The 20633-nt window shown below is 29.1% G+C and overlaps 5 protein-coding genes and 1 pseudogene across 7 annotated transcripts in view; 4 read left to right on the forward strand and 2 right to left on the reverse strand.

Moving 5' to 3' along the window:
* LOC113375568 (protein Star) overlaps nt 1-20633 on the forward strand; it is a 77875-nt gene that overhangs the window by 9884 nt on the left and 47358 nt on the right. The gene's annotated exons all lie outside the window — the stretch shown is intronic.
* LOC113375565 (peptidyl-alpha-hydroxyglycine alpha-amidating lyase 1-like) lies at nt 1962-7939 on the forward strand. The gene is made up of 9 exons (XM_026615498.1): nt 1962-1969; nt 2596-2744; nt 2814-3054; nt 3811-4109; nt 4267-4467; nt 4522-4675; nt 4921-5060; nt 5135-5290; nt 7758-7939. The coding sequence occupies exons 1-9, from the start codon at nt 1962-1964 to the stop codon at nt 7937-7939; spliced, it is 1530 nt and encodes a 509-aa protein (XP_026471283.1).
* Nucleotides 9689-14256, reverse strand: LOC113377025 (protein RRNAD1-like). Of its 3 annotated transcripts, XM_026617187.1 has the most exons (8): nt 14095-14256; nt 12055-12521; nt 11855-11987; nt 11612-11787; nt 11305-11452; nt 11066-11175; nt 9942-10129; nt 9689-9870 (listed from the first exon to the last, which is right to left on the reverse strand). In XM_026617187.1, the coding sequence occupies exons 1-8, from the start codon at nt 14173-14175 to the stop codon at nt 9791-9793; spliced, it is 1383 nt and encodes a 460-aa protein (XP_026472972.1). In that variant the 5' UTR covers nt 14176-14256; the 3' UTR covers nt 9689-9790. The 3 variants fall into 3 exon arrangements, with proteins under 3 accessions (XP_026472972.1, XP_026472974.1, XP_026472973.1); XM_026617189.1 differs by lacking the exon at nt 9689-9870 and having other exon boundaries at nt 9951-10129; nt 11100-11175; XM_026617188.1 differs by lacking the exon at nt 9689-9870 and having other exon boundaries at nt 9951-10129; nt 11088-11175.
* On the forward strand, nt 16360-17648 carry LOC113377027 (39S ribosomal protein L16, mitochondrial-like). Its single transcript, XM_026617190.1, is given in 6 exon segments — nt 16360-16486; nt 16554-16619; nt 16686-16843; nt 16914-17156; nt 17362-17445; nt 17447-17648. Coding segments are annotated over 6 exon segments (711 nt in total). The 5' UTR covers nt 16360-16458; the 3' UTR covers nt 17579-17648.
* Nucleotides 17686-18649, reverse strand: LOC113377028 (annotated as a pseudogene).
* On the forward strand, nt 18946-20628 carry LOC113375567 (tetraspanin-5-like; the record flags this gene model as incomplete). The annotated part of the gene is made up of 3 exons (XM_026615499.1): nt 18946-19274; nt 19350-19553; nt 20617-20628. Coding segments are annotated over exons 1-3 (300 nt in total), but the record flags the coding sequence as incomplete, so codon positions are not given.

Here is a 20633-nt window from a genome sequence, read left to right on the forward strand (position 1 = left end):
ATGAAAATCGTCGAAAAAATTGTTTTAACAGTTAATTACAGAAAAAATAGTCCAGCCTATCTTCAACAAAAACAGATCAGTACATTCCAACCAATATCTTTCAAATGGCCTTTGAATTTTTAAAATCGATTCTGAATTTTGGGCTAAAACGTGGTCGAAATATTTGGTCATAATGACCATAATTTCACCAAGCTCTAAGCTGCACTTAAAAGCTCATAATTTGCAAAAAACGTGAAATAATTTTGTAACTCCCGTAGGGCAAGTTATAGTAATCGCAAAAAATCGAAAATCTAAATTTTTATATATCTTTACGTTCAAAGGTTTCTGAATATTTTGGCATACCTTAGAAACATGGATGCATGTGTGTATGTGTGGGTGGTGTATGTGTGTTGCGGATACAAATTTTCGTCGACGATTTCGGGAACACCGATCAACCAATTTGAATAACTCAAAAAACATTCGATCGTATTGATAAGGAGACGTGCTGATTAGTTTTTGGCGGAGGCAGGTCTAGCCGTTCCAAAGATACGGGGCAAAAGGTGCCAAAAACTCAGTTTTTAAGAGAACGGAGCGTCCGATTTTAATAATTCAAAAAAGATTTTACTTGTGAGATGAAGAATTGATCAAATTTTCATGAAGGCAGATCTAGCGGTTTCGGAAATCTAATGAGAAAAGTAAAAAAATGCCATTTGGCGGTCAAAAATGATCATTAGACATATGCACATCAAATTAGCAGATATTTTATAGAGATTTTAGTAGTAAGTATAATTTTGTTTACATTCCTATGAGTTCCGTACCAATGCTCATCCGTTAGACGCTGCCGCGGCGCTTACGCGCTTTGACATTTCGTCTCTATGCAGTTAAAGCAGTACGATGGCTTTGAAAAAAAGTTCAGAATTTTCAAAATATGTTAAAATAAAAAAACACATTTTTTTTCAAAAAAAATTTTTTCAAAAGAAGTAATTTTTTGTTTCTCAAATTTTTTTTTTTTTAAGTAAATTTTTTTAAAAATGTTGATCGTTTTTAAAAAATAATAATTTTTGGTACGGAAAGTTCCAACAATTCGCCCTAAGCACGATGCCATGCGCCCCACTAGTTTTGAATTTTTTTCAGGGCAGTTAAGGTCAATGCTAACACCTCGGTTCGTTAAGTTCTCGGACACCCTGTATATATGCACAAGAAAACAGATTCATTTAAATTTCTTAATTGAGTTTTCCAAATAGTCTAATGTGAATGAATCATAAAAATGTTAGTAAAATTATAAAAATCTCATAAGCCACTTAAAAAACTACTGTTTTGTTAGTCTGTAGCTAAAAGTGACAATGATGATATATTTACAAGCTGAGCTAATATGCCAATATTTGTCTTTTATATTTACCATTAAACAATTAGATTGATATTAAGTTATCACATAATAAATCCCTATATAATCGTATCATAAACGCACGAAAACACTTAAAACTATTGCTTGCAGTAGCTCAAAAAATTGAAAACGGCACCGTTCTAATTGTAATTGATATATGTATTTATTAGTAATTTATTTTATAGAAACTATTATATAACTTGTATATTTGCAATAATTAACGATATGGTGATAAATAGTATAATTACAATATCATATATTTACAAAACACGATGATGCAGATCATCTGTCAGATATCTGTCACATAAGAGTGTGCACGTTGTGTGTCACGTGATAGTACACGAGCTACTAAGAATTGCGCGCTCCAATGCTACAATTAACATCTTGTATATGTTTGTTACAAATTACTTCATGAGAAACTTCAAAAACATATTTCAAATGTTGTTAGGAATGTGTAATACTAGTACTACATGAATCTGATATCACAAACCTAGCCTTCAACACTGGCCCTATAACGACCTTGGGTCTTATGGGAAGATTTTGATACATATTTTACAAAGTCATGCTTACAAACCTGCAATTGAGTAAATTGTCCATAATGTCACTGTATGCAAACTATAAAATCCTATTGTACATAATAAATTTGACGTACTCCTAGGAAATGCATTTCTCACAAAACAAAAATCATGTTTATTGATCACATATTTTAATAACTTCTACCACATTATATTATAAAAATAATATTGAAGAAAATCACGATCACGATTTAAAAATCAGGAGTCTTTCCAAACTGCACTGGTCCAATTAAAAACGCATTCTTATTAGGTTCCAGTAACAATATTATTGACAGTCGGTCAAGTTGTCATATTTGTCATTTGATACTTGTAATGACACGCAGTTTGACAATTGGCAAAAGCATACAGGTAGTTGTTGCCGTGAACGAAAGAAGAAATCTGTTTAATGATTTTAGGTTTATAGAAACATTTGAGTAAACATGGTTTTTCAATTGTTTGAGAAAAGTAGCTAAACACTCATGTTATCGTAAAAAAAGTTCTAATTTATAAGTATATAACATATAATATAGGTTAGAGATTACCATGAATTTTTTCGATAGAAAATTCACGCACATTTTATATACATGGCTTACAACAGTTTTTTACGTAGTAAGTATTTATGTTTCCACCTAACCACAAGATTACGACTTTATTTTACTCATAATGTTTTCCTTCTAGTTACGTGTTGCGTCTTGTGACAGTTTTTCTGGAGGAGATTATTCAGAAGAAGAAAGTATACCCAGGATGGCAAGCTTCCCCGCATATGTATGACGCGCCAGTTCAACAGCTTGTTGATGTAGAAAATACTTTATCTAGTCTTAATTTTTGTAAGAGGTTTGTGGTATAATATTATAATCATATTTATCAATATTAATCCTTCATTTCTATCCATGCAGCACCCACATATGTTCCTTCATGGCCGAAGATTTCAGATTCATTAGGACAAGTATCAGCAGTTAGTTTGGATTCGTTTGGAAATGTGGTCTTATTTCATAGAGGAAGTCGAAAATGGGATGCAGAATCATTTAATAAAGATGAAATATTTCTACAGCAGAATTTAGGACCTATACCTGAAAACACAATTCTTGTTCTCAATTCAACGACCGGGGATGTTTCCTATGAATGGGGATCTCATATGTAATAATGATAATTAATATGTTTAATTGAAATCGACATATTATACTGAATATAAGTTTTCATCTATCACAAACAATTACAAGTACACCTAAGTCTGTTTTTACACAGTCTTTTTGTACACGGTTTTGATATAACCCGGTTGAAAATTGAATATTTTTAATTTTTTTGCACGACTTTATTCCATTTAGCACGATTTGAAATTTTATGTACTTAAATTTTTTTGTCAAATTTAATTTTTGCGAATAATGTTCATATCACAAAAAGTATTTATGAAAGAAAAAAGTTTGAAACCATCGATAGTGTCGATAGTTTGCGAACACTAGCTTAAAGATTTAAGTAAATTCTCCTATGGTGCGTACAATTTTTACTGGTCAAAGCAAATGTGAATAGCACTAATTTAGGGGAATTATTATTAAAATGAACATGAATTCTTGTTCTTGAAAATTCTTGTTTTTCACTAATTTTAATAGGTTTTAGAGAGTAGGACAAATCACCCATTTTTGTATAAGATCAATGTCTTTTTTTACACGTTTTTTTTTTACACGATTTCTTCTGGAACCAATCTCCGTGTAAAACAGACTTAGGTGTATTTATATTATAAAAGCTGATAGTGCATCAATGTATAATTATTATGACTGAAAAAAAATGTGATTTATAACCAAATCAGATTATAAAAGAATTATAGTCAAATCAGGATTATATTATAATGCAGACGATATATATTTTGGTAAATGTGTTTTTTATGTTTAATTACAGGTTTTATATGCCACATGGTTTAACAGTAGACTACTTCAACAACATTTGGATAACTGATGTCGCCTTACATCAAGTAATGAAATTTTCATTCAATGCTTCTACCTCTACAAAACCATCCCTCACCTTGGGAAAAAAATTTCTTCCTGGAAATTCTCTGGACAGATTTTGTAAACCTACATCTGTCGCAGTGATGAGATCTGGTGACTTTTTTGTGGCTGATGGATATTGTAATTCGAGAATTATGAAATTCTCTATGAATGGGGAATATCTAACTAGCTGGGGAAAATCTACCAGAAACGGTAAAAACAAATGAGAAATAATTAATTATTGTATTCTATTATTAATATTTTTGTTATCAAATTAAAACTGTTGTTGCTCAAAATGACATATTTCCATACAATGTTTGTAGTGCTAAAATTATTCTTTCCAAGCTCATATACATTAAATAAATTTCAGATGATAGAAAGCCACCACCTTATAATTTTAGAATTCCACATGCTTTAGCGTTAGCTGAAGATAAAGATATGCTTTGTGTTGCTGATCGTGAAAATGGTCGCGTTCAATGCTTTAATGCAATCAATGGTAGCTACATTGAGAAGTTTCAACATCCAATTATTGGACAAAGAATTTTTAGTGTGGCATATTCCTCTGTTAATGGTAAATAAAATATTCCATCTTATTTTATTAGGAGTAACCAAATAAATTATTCAGGAGGCCAATTGTATGTTGTTAATGGGCCAAATTGGATGCCATACTATAATTCTGTTCGAGGATTTGTGATAAACATGACATCTGGCAAAATTGTATCGCAATTCCGTGCTGGTAGTAAGGACTTTCAAAATCCACACGATATAGCGGTTTCAAGGTAATAAATAACAGGTTTATATTTATCATATTTCCATTATTTGTAAGAGTTATTTTTTTATTAGATTAATCTATATTGATTAGTTTTGAATAAATGTTATGATGATAATTACCATTCAAAGTTAAAATAGAAATAACATTTGCTAAAACAAAATGACATCTTCTCTATTTTGATTTCTATATATTACAACCAAGCTATAATTTTTAGTAGAGTCATTTGTACAGCTTTTTTATGTCTATTTATAGTGATGGAAAACAGGCTTATGTAGTAGAAATTGATCCTTACGTCATTCATAAGTTTGAAGATAATACTTTGCCTAATGCTTCTGTTCCAACTAACTTCCAACTGCAGACAATAGAATCTGCAAAACCGACTGCAACTGTTGGTTAGTATTGCACTTATATATAGAAATTTACTTTGTTTAAATAAAAAACTGAATTGCCTAATAATTCTTTGTAGATAAACAATCATCAGTTATCTCTGCAATTAGCTTCTCTGATACAGCTATAAACAAAGGTCCAACAGCAACATTTTTGATAATTGTTACAGTACTAATCATTTTAACAGCTATTCTGCTTGGCATTGCGGCATTGATATCCCGACACTTAAAACGAGGTAGGCATAATATTGATAATGTTGCTGAATATTCTAAGCTCATGACTACAGTTGATGACGAGTGAAAGTAGAATAAAATAATTTTCATTATGAACTTAAAAACTTTAATAATACAATTCCATTAACTTCAAAATAGTGCTGTGATTAGAATTAAGTATTTATTTAATTCCAATGACTTATGCAATTCTATGCAGATACAATTTATGTTTACATCACCTGAATCTAGTTTTTTATTGCTACATTTATTATTAGCATTAATATTTGTTATTATGTATGTTATTTTAAAAAACCAGTGGTACTTATTACGACTATTACTTAACAGAATTTAAAATAATGTGTAATTTTTATATTGATTTTTATTGTAATGTTTTGTTTAAACTTATTTGTTTGATTTTTTTATTTATTTTATATATATTATTTTTTATTTGTAAGTTGTGATACATGAAATATATTATTTTATTTATTATATTTGTTTTTATTTTGTTTTGGTCTTATTTATATTGAGTTGAGACTTACTTAAAAGTCTATAAGAATATTGCAAATGAATATTAGTGATGTGCCAATTCGAATCAAGCCCTTAACAACCTGATTTCAATCTGTTTTGAAACAATTTTACTCGTTTCGAATTGATTTGTATCAAGTCGAAAAATATTTACTTTGATCTCTTACACCAGACAATTTGTCTGACGGGACATAATGTGTAAATTAACATTTTTTAATTATCTCTTTTTTTATTTGAAAATAAAAATTAAATACAAAATTAAAACAAAAAATCTGATGCAAGTAAAAATTAACCGAATCCAACTTATACAATTTAACCAAATCATTCGACCTAATACGACTCATACGAGTCATTCGATTTCTAAATCGAATCAAAGGACACAAATGCGGCATTGCTCTTCGCCAGTTTATCAGACGGAGCGCTAAGAGCGTGTCCGATCGTGAAATATTAGTTAATTAATTAACTTAATTTGTTACTTAAGTTTGTTACAAAGACTATAAATTAATTCAATAGATTCTGAACATTTCTTTTTCTCTCATACATAGTAGATTATGAAATTAGTGTTTCGAGAAAAGAGACAAAATAGTGGTGTATGGCATTGTGCCTTAAGGCATATTGCAGGAACTTACCGTACCAAAAATTGAATTTTTAAAAAAAGATTAAATATATTTTAAATTTGAAAAAATTAGATTTTTGAAAAAAAAAAACTTTTTTGGGAAAAAAACTTTTGAAAAAAAATGTTTTTTTTTGTTTACAATATTTTGAATTTTTTTTTCAAAGCAATCGCACTGCTTTAGCTGTATAGAGAGGTAATATCAAAGCGCGTAAGCGTCGCGTCGCCGTCTAACGGACAAACGATGTTACGAATCCCATAGAAATGTAAACAAAATTGATACACATTATTAAAATCTCCATAAAATATCTGATAATTTGATGTGCATATGTCTAATGATCTTTTTTTTTAATTATTTTTCATAGCAAGCTATACAAAGTACATTCAGCTACATTTGTTAGAGTTATATATTATTTTACTGCGTGATAAGGATCGCTATCCTGCGATAGCGCCTTCATAGATGTTATGTTATATTTTGTAGTAAATCATTGCAGATTCTTTTTTGAGACGCTTGGGTGGTAAAGGCTTGAGCAGATCTAACGCTAATACGTTTAGATGACGACTTAGACGAGTTTTGTATCTGGTGCAGTAAAGACTAATTTCTTCTTCTATAGTTCGAATTCTGAGATCTTGATGTATCAACCAATTGGGAACGTATTTTGCAGCGTTCACGATTTCTTTCAAATTTTACTTTGGAACCTTTGTAGAATAGTTATGTTCGATTTACTGATCATTTTTTACCTCAAAATGGCATTTTTTTACATTTTTTACTAGAATTCCGAAACTGCTAGACCTGCCTTCCCAAAAATTTAATCTAGTCAATACAAGTAAAATGTTTTTTTGAATTATTAAAATCGGACGCTCCGTTCTCTTAAAAACTGAGTTACCGTTTTTGGCACTTTTTGCCCCGTATCTTCGAAACAGCTAGACCTGCCTATGCCAAAAACTAATCAGCACGTCTCCTTATTAATAGGAATCGAATGTTTTTTGAATAATTTAAATCGGTTGAACCGTGTTCCCGAAATCGTCGACGAAAATTTGTATCCGCACACACATACATCATTTTTTTCTAAGGTATGCCAAAATGTGCAGAAACCTCTGAAACGTAAAGATATACAAAAATTTTCATTTTCGATTTTTTTACGATTACTATAACTTGCCCTACAGGAAGTATAGGTAGCAAGGAGAACTGACAATTAGCCGACAATAAGCCAAAAACTTTAAAAGTATTTCATTTTTTTGTTATAATTTATTTTTGTCAATCAAGACGTATATATTATATAGAAAGTATTTCATGCTTTCAATATAATTATTCAATTTCAAATATACATTTGAAAAATTTATTTGAGCAGGTCGTCGCAACCGACGACGCGTGTGGGATTTGCCCACCAATTCGAGTGCCGCAGTCAAGTTCAGCCATCTGATCGAAAGGCGTTCACGATCGCGCAACGGATTCGAAAAAGTGAACACGGAGGAAAGTGATGACGAAGCAAATTCAGCTACTAGCATGCTAGCTGCCCCCCAATTTGCTTAATTGCTTAATACATATTTTACATTTTATAAAGCCAAATAAAAACTCTTACCAATTCTTTTCAATTATGTGCCTAAACTACTGAACAAGAGTATCTTTAAGATTTTACTTTCAATAACAATAAGTAATTAATGAATTTTTATTGATTTATTTATATCATGCCAACAGCTAGTTTTGACTTGCTGAATTAATCTTGTCACAATTTTTCAGTAGTTTAGATTTATGTTCCAGATCAAGGAGATTACAATCAATGAACATTTTGCTTCCATTTTTTACTATGCCTGGGAAATGTCTGTATAAGAAACTGAAAGACCAAACAAAGTTGTTTATGTATTGAGTAGGACATTGTGTTACTTATAATATCAATACTGAAGAAATCTCAATTCAATTCAATACATGAATAAACTGTAAGAGTTGTTCGTGAAATAGAGCCGTAGACTATACTAATGGAAAAAATTTCATACGACTTCTAAATTAAAATATGTTGATCCAAAATTTATAATGGTCAAATATCTTAAAAATTAAACTGGTTAATTTCATTCACAATCAAATATAACGATTTAAATTATTCGTCTCTAAAGTTTACACTTTCTGAATCTATAGTTTTTGTAAAAAAAAAAATTAAATTATTATCTTCATCAATTTATAATTTAACTGTCATTATGGATGTACATATATATTACATAATATGCTATGAAAAAATTTAAACAAATTTGTATTCAACAATATGTGAAATTAAGTCATGTTATGTAAATTCACAAAATTAGATATTGATTTGTCCTTTCTTTAAAAACATTGCTCTGAATCAATATGTCTATATATTAAATATATTTTTATAAACTTGGAATATTTCTGTGCGTTGCTGAAAAATATTTATCATAAAGACAAAATATATGTCTTAGGATCCAGCCAAAAAAATAATTATATAACAATTCAACATATGTAAATAAATCTTGTAAGATTTTTCAGTGTACATAAAGAAGTAACCAACGAGCTTAAATTAAATGAAGTCTTCATAATTGAGTACTTCCTTTTAAATTTATTAATATATTAGATTATTATTATGACATCGCATTGCAAAATAAATTTTTGTATAATTGTTCATAATATGTTGTAAAGTATGTATCAAAGATTTTATTATAAAAATAACATAGGATCAAAATATAAATTTGTTTTAATCACCTTCAAATATTTATGAGACACATAAGAAAATAATTATTATGAATTAAATTAAGTACATAACACCTTAAATGGAATAATTAAAACTTTGATGTCAATAACTCGCATTCAGTGTTTTGGATTCAAAATAATAATTGTATTTCATATTAAAAACTGGTTTGATATAAAATGTACTATACGATTTATAAAGACAGAACATTTGAATTAATTTTAGATATAGTTCCATAAATATTATTTACATCATGTGAAAAATATACAGTATTCATTACAATGCTAATCATTTACTTTATATATATATATATATATATATATATATATATATATATATATATATATATAAATAAATATGAAGAAATATTAAGGCACTATGCTATTACAACATAATTCCAGAATAAAATTTCATTAGTCATTTATTTTGAGGTTTAAGTTTCAAATTTACATGGTGTTATTTATCACATTGTAAAAGAAAAAACAAATAACCATGTACACTACAATACAGATAAATATGTAATGATAATTACTTAATTAATAATTTATATTAATTGAATAAATAAATACATAAATTTATCCTTGTATACATGTAGACACTAAAATTGACCTCAAAATATTTTAGATTCAAAGTCAGATATAATTTTATTATATCAAATTAAGTTATTAAAAGTATCTAACTTACTTTTATGGTTTAATGGCAGTTAAGATTTGATTTCTCGGTGATAAAATTGGGTCAAATACTGGTATTATATCAGAAATTGTACCTGAAATATATAAATATGTACATAATAAGTATTTTAGTAATCCTATATAAAAATATTATAATTATATTTACCCAGTTCCTCAAGAAAAATCAGTCTATCTAACAATATAATAGTCTCCACTAGTGGCGCCAAAAGGAGTCTCAAAGAGTAGAATCTTACAACATCCTTCCATTCTGACAGATTTTTTAAAGTACTTTCAGAATTGATATCTTCGTCTGGTATTGCTATTCCTAATCTTGAAGTGGCCACTTCACAGTACCTGTATAATAAATAAAAATAATTCAACATAATGACAAACATTTTCTTAGCTATAATAAAAACATTTGAAAAAATGTTATTACAAGATACTGAATATTTATACAAGAAATCGTGTTTAAGATATAAGCTAATATAATATTAATAATCAGGTACTATAATAAATTATCTATAAAAAAGAATTGAATTAACTACAGTTTACGACAGCATTTTAGTAAGGTGACCATATGTGCCGGTTTGGCTGAGACAGTCCCAGATTTTCAACTTGTATCCCGGGTTTTTCTAAAAGCAATAATTGTTCTGGGTTTTGGAGAAGTACAGGCTTATATTGAATCTATGCAATTACTTGATAACAAAATTATGACTACCCAACAAATATCTACAAAACAACATGATATGAATGACAAAATTGCCAAATACAAATTTTCAAAGGCGGGATAAAACAGACACTCACATTAATAAATTCTAACTTTTATTTTCAAGTTCACGAAAATTAGAAAAATTTATGAAAAACAACTTTTTGACTACCTGGCACCAGCGTTAATTTTTTCAAGTTCATTATAAAGAGACTGAACAGAATTTTATACAAGGCCCAGAAGCAAAACAAACATATGGATTAAAAAACATAAGATATAAATGTTTAGGTAAAAAAAAGACCAGAATTCTGATTTAAAAACAAATTTACTCATTAGAAAAAGAACCTTTTTTATTATATCCTTATATAGTATATTTATTATTTTAAAATTATATTCAAGTTATTTAGCATGCCCCACCCCACCGTCTCACTAAAAATTTCCGTCCCGGTTTTGACTTAATAAAATATGGTTACCTTAATTTTAGGGGTAAATTATATCTTTAAATTTATAATTCAATATAAGTTTTTCTCAACATATAATAGTTAACTAGGTAAATAAAAAACGGTGTTCAATAATTCACCAACGTTTTAAATGAAAGCTGATTACTATGTTTAATACTTCTCATTCCAGAATGCTTAAGGTGAGGCCAGTATTTTATGACAAGTTCCTCTAGTGCAGCTCTATATGAGTGAACCTTTAAAATAGAAAACCAATAATAAAATAAACATTTAAAACCTCTTCTGTTATTATTATAGAAATGATGTAAAACCATCAAGATCTCTTAGAAATATATTTTGTACATAAATGCTCATAGTTTAGTTACCTGCAAATCACTGTATAAACCTTTCTTCAACCTTTGGCAATAGGTTTCTATAGCATGACAAGCAACTTCTCTCGCTGAATAACTTAACTCGTGTGGTATAGACTTTAAAAAGGCACTTAATGGATAACCATGAGCTTTTTCAGGTGATCTTGAAAAATAATAATTAAATATTGGATCATAATGAAAACCAATATATTTGTTCTTCTTTTTTAAATAGTTTTTTATACGATTAGATAAAATCTATAAGAAAAAAACTCAGCATTCTCCCCTTAATGAAATGATAACATTTATAAAAATATAAACTTACTTTCTATCAAATGTTGATAATTTCATATAACAGCAACCAACAGCCTTAACAAATTTTATTTCTGGCAATAAAGCGAACAATTGAAGCATTATTGGTATCAAATCCCCACATGGATGCAAGCCAATGATTCCAAATTTTACAGTATTTTTATTTAAATTGAAAAGCAATTTTATGTTCTGAAACAAAAAAAAAACTTCCTTAACATAACTGAAAGAAAGAGTTCATCACACATTTTCCACATACTTTTAAAAATTCTTCAGTGTCAATATTATTATCTAATGTCATATTTAAATATCGTGGAGATCCATTTCTAGAATCCATAAAAGACTTACTCAAATGTTTTGATGCTGTAATTTCCATTTCTTTATCTAATTTTCTAAAACACACTTCTCATTAAAATACATTTTAAATGATATAATATAGTCATTATTCAATTTACATACTTTGCTTGATTGATTAATTCACTTTGAGCTTCTAAACACAATACATTAATATTGTAACCATAGGCTAAAACACGAGCTAAATGACCCACTCCTGACCCAAAATCTATAAGATATTCACATTTCAATTCAATACAAGTTTTGAAACACTCTTCAGCCATTTTCATTATTTCATGTCTTTTCTTTTGCTTCACATGTTTACAAAATAAATTTTTTAATTTAGGATGTGTCAAGTATGAATATTCTGATTCATTTGGTTGCAAAGGAATATTCTGGATTAGCGCATGCTCAGGTACTCGAGATAAATTTATATACTTAAGACATGCACGCAATGCCAATGTTGATAATGCAAACATTCTGTTTGTTTGTTCTCCAGCTAAAAATGCACCTAATTCTACAATATCAATATCACGAAGGCTTGACCTCCAACATTGAGGTAATTTATTCATAAGGTCACATACAAATACATCCTAAAAAATAAAAAGAGGTTACTAATTATGATATCGTCAACAGCAGAAAACTATGTAGCCTAAAATGATATAATATTTTTAACTTTTACAATATTATGACTTTAGTATTAAATCAATAAAAATAAGCCAAATCAAAACTATTAATTCCAGGCGTATGAATAGCAGCAAAATATTATTATATAAACAGGGGCGCAGCGTGCCTTGGTGGGGCCCCGTATCGAATCTTGTTTGGAAGCCCCCTTAAAAAGAGTAATAATATTTAAAAAATTTAAGGAATTATTAATTTATCCTCATTCATGTGTACATTTTCTGAAACAAAGGATTCCAAACATATATTTACTCTCATTATCTTTTTTTCAAAAAACTGATTTATTAAATATAATATCTTCAGATTTTTTGAAGTTTTTGCCTTCAGGAACGATAGTGACAGATCTGATAGACGTTTTTCTCTTGAGGTTCTCAGGTAATTTTAGTTTAGTTTTAGTTTTAATTTCGAAAAATTTATTTTAGCTGTTGCGATTGTAACTGGAAGGCTGAAGAATAAAATCCATACTGTTTTTACGTTAGGAAAAAGGAGTTACTGAATTGATTTTTTTTTTTAATTTATAATTTTAAACACGTTGGTGATGAAGATTACCTGGGATATCTTCACAGTATTTAGTGTACAGTTTTCCAGAAGCATTTATTAGCTCTTGATTTGAAACAAAAAAAAGCTTGTCCTGTTGACCTTTTTGAACATGCTAGCCGTATAATACCAAAAGGTTTGGTAATATTTGTTTAGTTACTTATAAAAATAAAAACAGTAATAAAATACAAATAATAATTGGGACCAACAATAGATTTGCAAACTATGCATGATTGTTTTGGCGAGCCAGATAAAAATGACTTAATTTATCATATTTATCTAAATGTAACTATAAAATTTACCAATCATACAAAAATTTTATAAATTTTTGATGGAAAATATTAAACCGGATTAGTTTTATAGATTTGCTCATATTACAATTCACAATAATATCAACTTATTAAAATGCCTTATGGCTGTAAAAGCAGCCACAGTAATTAATAATAGCCTTTCTTATAGGCTTTATTATCAACTAAGTTTGAAACATGTATTCTTTTGTTTTCGATAAGTAAATACAAAGTTCATAAATATAAAAATCAGCTTTAAATATTGCGCAGAATATAAATTCTCTAAAGCGTTAGACTTAAAAGTTGCAAACAGCGATCTTTTGTTTTAAATACAGAAATTAAAATAAAATTCAATACCTTTCAATAACAAAAAGAAATGCTAACTATGCCGGAATTATTTAAAACAAATTTTCTGAAAATCGTTATATGGCTTTAAAGTTTTTATCCATTCTTGCTTTCGCTCGTTGGCTGCCTCCCTGATCCGGGGGCCCCATATAGTTGATAAGGCTGATACGGCGGTAGTTACGCCCCTGTATGTAAATAATTGCATATTTAATATTTTTTTAGTAGAATTAAAAATACACAAAACAATCAAAAATATCACTTTAGATTACATTTTGCCCAAAGATATAAGTACAATATAAAGTTAACTGTAACGAACCAAAACATACGAATTAACCATCCATCCATAAATATCTAAAATTTTGAAGGCACTTAAAATTTTATGTTTATAGGCATCCATTTTTATTCTGAACAAATAATTAAATAAATTATAATAATATTTAATGAACAATTTATTAACTACATTGTTTCGTCTTCAAGTAAAAACATAACCAAACAGATCAACGTGGTGAAATGAATGTCAGATCAGATTCCACGGGATGCAATTCGCTCATAGACCTTATATGACATGGACTGCTAGTCCCCATATATTTCTCAAGTAAAAAAATGTCAAAAGATGTTCTCTGTCGCGAGGGTAAATGTGCCCCGAGAAAGTGCCTTCAGGCAAATTGCTGGAACTATCCGTACCAAAAATTAAATTTAAAAAAAAAAGAATAAATATGTTTAAAACTTTGAAAAAATAAAAAGAGAAATTTCAAATGCTTGAAAAAAAAATTACTTTTTTGGAAAAAAAACTTTTTGGAAATATTTCGGAAATTATGAACTTTTTTTCAAAGCAATCGTACGGCTATAGCAGCATAGAGAAGTAATATAGAAGCGCGTAAGCGCCGCGTCGCTGTTTAACGGACAAATAATGTTACGAAACCCATAGAAATGTAAACAAAATTGTTACACATTATTAAAATCTTCATAAAATATCTGATAATTTGATGTAGATATGTCTAATGATCATTTTTCACCTAAAAATGCCATTTTTTTTTACTTTTTTTACTAGATTTCCGAAACCGCTAGACCTACTTTCCCAAAAAATTTAATCAGTTCTTCATCTTGTCAATACAAGTAAAATGTTTTTGAATGATTGAAAGCGGACGCTCCGTTCTCCTAAAAACTGTGTTACGGTTTTTGGCACTTTTTGCCCCGTATCTTTGAAACGGCTAGATCTGCCTGTGCCAAAAACTAATCAGCACGTCTCCTTATTAATAGAAATCGAATGTTTTTTGAATAATTGAAATCGATTAAACCTTGTACCCGAAATCGTTGACGAAAAATTGTATCCGCACACACACACACACATACATCCATTTTTTCTAAGGTATGCCAAAATGTTCATAAACCTTTGAAACGTAAAGATAGATAAAAATTAGCGTTTTTGATTTTATTGCGATTACTATAACTTCCCCTACGGAAAGTTAATAAATGGTCTCTATCCCTTAAACATGAAATGAAGGTCCGTGTGTTTGAAATTGTTAGGAAAATATTATATAGTATACAATTTATGTTGAACTAATGAATGTAATGAATTGGCAATTTATTTATTTAAGTTATACAATGTGTTTAAGGGAAATTAGAAAAAAATATTTTATATGTTGTAAAATTCACTAAAAAATAAGAACAGTTGACAAGAGCTATTATGGGAAATTAGAAAGAAACTGGTTGTGTATGGCATCGTTCCTCAAGGCAAATTGCTGAAACTTTCCGTACCGTAACGAAATGTTCGAGGGATCTAAATGTTTTCAAATAGATTATTATAAATATTATAACATTACCTAATATTTATAAGAAATTATATAAACTGAGTTACAAAGTTAAAATTATATATTTAAAGTATATAAGTGAGTTTTAGAACTTTAGCCAGAATTAAAATTAAAATCTGAATTATTTTCGATATACAAAAAAAATGTTTAAAAAAAATCGAAAAAAAAATTTGAATTTTTATTATTTGCATTTTTTTTCTCTAAAAGCAATTATTTTGTCAAAAAAAGCAGAAAGTTTTTTGAATCATTCAAATCGGATGCTTAGCTCTCTCAAAAACTGCCATTTTTGCACAATTAGCTCGGTATCTCCAAAACGACTGGACCTGCCTTTGCCAAAAAACTAAGACCACAACGTATTCTAATATTGTCTAGGATTAAGATCACTTCAAGCAATTAATTATAAATTTAATGTTTTTTGGATCATTCGAATCGGATACTCCGTTCTCCCAAACTACTCAATTTGAGGTACTCAATTTCCATTTTCGGCACTCTTTGCTCCGTATCTCCGTAACGGCTGGACCTGCCTTTGCCAAAAACTAATCAGCACACCTCCCTATCAATAGGAATCAAATGTTTTTTGAACCATTCAAATTGGTTGATCCGTGCGCCCGAAAACGTGGACGAAAAAATGGGGACACACAAAACACACACACACACTATTGGCTATTTTGTATGCGCTCGACTAGCAGTCCATGTAATATAAGGTCTATGAATACGCTTCTTTTTCTTTTAACTTGATCGACAGGTTAAGGTTATGACATTATATGACAGATCATTGTACATTGTATGTTTTTAACAAAATCTTACAAACTTTTTTAAGAATATGTGTATTTAATTACTTAATTTATTAATATTATAAAGTTAGAAAAATGCTTAAGTCAACCTTATCTAAAATTGGTAAATATTGCATGATCTAACTCTTTTCTACATTGAATGAAACAATAATTCCTATTAATGTTTTTAGGTTATTTGCCCAATTTTAATTCAATAGCAGGATTAAAATACTTTGCTCCCCCAGTGAAATATGATCGTGAGTTAAGCTTTTCATGTGACCAAAAAATTTGTAATCGAAATTACTAAATTAATTATGTTACAGATATTCAACTACCTGAGAAGCCAAAACTAAAGTTCTTGGAAAAGGTTCCTCAATATGCTCCAGGTCTACGACCACCGAAAATGCAAAAACGATTACGTTTGATGCGTGGACCTGAATTAATTCATAATACTCTTATACATAAACAATATGGAATTATGGTAAGCAATATTAATTTGAGAAAAAATAATACCAATGTTTTTTTACCCTCTGAAACTGGAATTAAATTAGGCATTGAGCGGAGGTCGCTTACGGGCGGGACATATGGAAATGATGAGGTTAGGCATAGGAAGAAGAATTGATGTTGACAGAATGTTTGCTATTTGGAGAGTAGACCCTCCTTGGCAACCTGTAACTAAAAAAGGACAAGGTCAAAGAATGGGTGGTGGAAAAGGTGCAATAGATCACTATGTGACACCAATTAAACACGGAAGAATTATTCTTGAAGTGGCTGGACATTGTGAATTTGAAGAGGTAGGAAGTATAATTAATTTAGAATTTGTTAAAAATTACATTATTATATTACTCTTTTATTTAAGAATTATAATCTCCATTGTTTTTTCTTTCTTGCATCTTTGTAGAGTAATTGATCATTATTTTAATTATGGTTGCTCTGATTTTTTCATATAAATCCATAATAAAATGAAAAAAAACTATAGAAATATTTATTTGCTTATAGGTTAAGCGTTTCTTAACAGAAATTTGTCAGAAATTACCATTCAAAGCCATGGTTGTTTCTCAAGAGATACTTGAAGCTCGAGAAGCAGAAAGAAAAACGTATAGAAGAAGAAAACATTAACCCCTATACATTAGAATACATAATTAAAAACAATTTGGCAGGCTGCCATAGGTGGATATCACCTTTTGATCGGAAGTGGTTTATGAAATATGTTTAAGTTTTAATTATAAATAACAGTTAAAATACATCTGTAAATAAATGCAATAACACAAAATCAAGCATTCTTTTGAATTTGTTTTATTTAAAAAAATGGTATAATGTACATCTAGAGAAAACAATAACTATAAATTCTGCTTTATCCTTTCAAAACATCTTTGAATTCATTGTTCTGAACCAGCTCTTTCACAATATCTAAGCCCCCAATAAGTTCCCCATTGACATAAAGTTGAGGATATGTAGGCCAGTCTGAGAAAGTCTTCAGTTCCTGTCTAACAACTTCATCAGTTAATATATCAAAAGTTCCATATTCCACTCCTGAATCATTCATTATTCCAATTAGAGTTTTGCTAAAACCACATCTTGGTGTGGTCCTATCGCCTTTCATAAACACCATTACTTTATGTTGGTTTATTAATGATTTAAGCCTTTTCTCAACATCTTCACCACCTCCTCCTGTCCCCAATGAACTTCCATGCTTAAGTACCTTTGTGCTAACCTCAGCAATATTTGCACCATCGACTCGGTCAATTTGTTGTTTATTTTTGAAGATTAATGTGGTAGGTACAGCATCTACTTTATATTGCAAAGATATTTTTGCTAATGATTCTGCATGTAGTTCAAAGAACTTCACATTCGACAGTTCTTTTCTTTTGGATAATTCGACTAATCCTTCTTTAATAACTTTGCATTGCTCAGCAAAGTCATCGCTAAATAACACCACAGAAACTTGCTCACTCAAACATTTTTCAAATTCTTCCACAGACTGAATAAATGCCACCATTTTTCTAAAAAGTAATAAGATATTTGTAATATTTAGATGATAGAAAAATTATATTCTAATACATCATTCAAATATTCATGCAACTATATTAATGATATTTATTATTATTTGTACCTGATATTTAAAATTATCTGTATAATTGGTCTTTGAAATCAATTCTGTCTTACTAAGTAGTGCACTGAACAATTTCAATAAATTTTCGCACGCGCTTAGTTCACCCCGGTCACCATAATGAATATAAGAATCTGCACGTACGTTTGATCAAGGGTAAAAATGCAATAAACAAAAAATGTTTAAATGATTACAATAATCGTGTTATTCAAATCAAACTAAACTTAAGCCTCAACAGAATTATGCCGATTAGATACTATTCTATTTCCGTTTCTAGGCTTTTATATTTTAACCAATTTATAAATAACATCTTCGCAAAATGTCAAGTAGTATCTCTTTGACATAGATGCGGTGGGTAAAAAGTTCCTGAAGGTTGCCATCTAAATTTTGAAAGATGTATTAAAAATCTAGTTCCTTATCTTTGTGTTTTGATTAAAGTGAACTGTGATGCATCTGACAGAAATGGGGTCATTGTTTTGACACATATTCTTGTGCACAATATGACATTTCTAACAATCAGTGAAAATTTTAATTGTAGTATATTCCCATGATTTGAATTTCATCTTTCCCTTCTTATTCTAATAACTGGATCAAAGAATTTTAATTGTCTATAAGACATGTTTTAATCGAAGATATCGTGCATCGTATAAGGTGTGGCATATTCTGCAAATTGTTCCAGCTCAATAATTTATAAAAAAATCACTTAAATCCATCCACAATGAACAGGAGAAGAACAAATAATTTTACATACGTTAGTTCGTGTGTGAAATACATGATATTTCAGTTAAATTTCATATTTTGGGTAATTATTAGTGAAATTTGGTAATTTCTTATTGGTGAAATGAATTCTCTGAAATGTATTGATTTCAACTTTTAGCTGTTTGGTGGCCTTCTAATAGGAGTTGGCTTATATGCCTTTGTGGATAAATGGCAAGCTACCGGATGGGTTAAAGTTGAGACCGTTTATGATGTTGTGCTCAATATATCATTGGTGATGGTGATTGCTGGTGGTGTAGTTTTCATAGTGAGCTTTGCTGGCTGTGTTGGAGCTTTAAGAGAAAATACTTGTCTCTTGAAATTTGTAAGTATCATTATATATGTTTTGTAAGTTGGAGCATTTTTTAAAGAATATTTAGCATTCTTGCCACAAACCACAAATCATTTATTAATGTATTAGTGGCACCATTATTGATAAAATATTGAATTATTGATAGAGGTGTACCTAGACAATATTAGAAACTGATGTATTCATATAGACGTTTCTCTCTCCCGATTTTTACATTCAAAAGGAATACTTAAAGGGTCCTCCAATCAGACATGAGGGCGCAAAATTTGAAATGTAAATTATTGAATTTTATTAATTGGGTATTTGAAACTTATAGACTCGTATTATGTTTTGTAATAATATAATAATAACAAAAATATACTAGATAATATTATATTATAATAAATATACAATCAAATTGAAATATATAATCAACAAACACACTGCCAATCTAAATATACATTAAACCTAATCTACTGGAATAATTTCTACACTTTTTAACTTATTAATATAAATATTTAGTTCATTAAATCGTCTGTTATTCTTATCTCTTATTAACCAATAATCAACTCGTCAAAGTTTGACATTCTTAAGCAATTTATTTTCTTCCATGTATATTCAAATCCATGTATAATGGTAATCCTATTTCGAGCAGCTGGAAGTATTCCAGATATTTTGTCTTTCTTGTAGAAGCTTATACTTGTATCTGAATTTGACATGTATTTGAGAGCAATTAATTTATAATGAAATCTTTATTAACAAGTGTACAAACACAAACGAATAGAAGAAACATATTTTGTCAACTGACACAAAAATATCACTGACGTTTCTTAGCAACAAAAATAAAACGTTTGACAATATTTTTTCATCGACTCACTAGCGCTGAATTTGCGACTATCATAAGACCCATAAGTAACCCTTCTGAATGAGGATTTTGTTCCGAGATAATAGGCCCTGGGGGTATATTCAATATTGCTCTATTAATAATTCCTGACAATTGACTAAAATATATTTGAAATGTATTCTGTTGTATTAAACCTAAGGAAAACTTGTTAAAAATTTGATAATTTTTGCTAACTCATACTTTATATTATTTCAGTACTCTCTTTGTCTTCT

The sequence above is a fragment of the Ctenocephalides felis genome, unplaced genomic scaffold (assembly GCF_003426905.1).
Source record: "Ctenocephalides felis isolate EL2017-DRISC unplaced genomic scaffold, ASM342690v1 CF-g0.4_SCAFFOLD_01886, whole genome shotgun sequence".
NCBI lineage: Eukaryota > Metazoa > Arthropoda > Insecta > Siphonaptera > Pulicidae > Ctenocephalides > Ctenocephalides felis.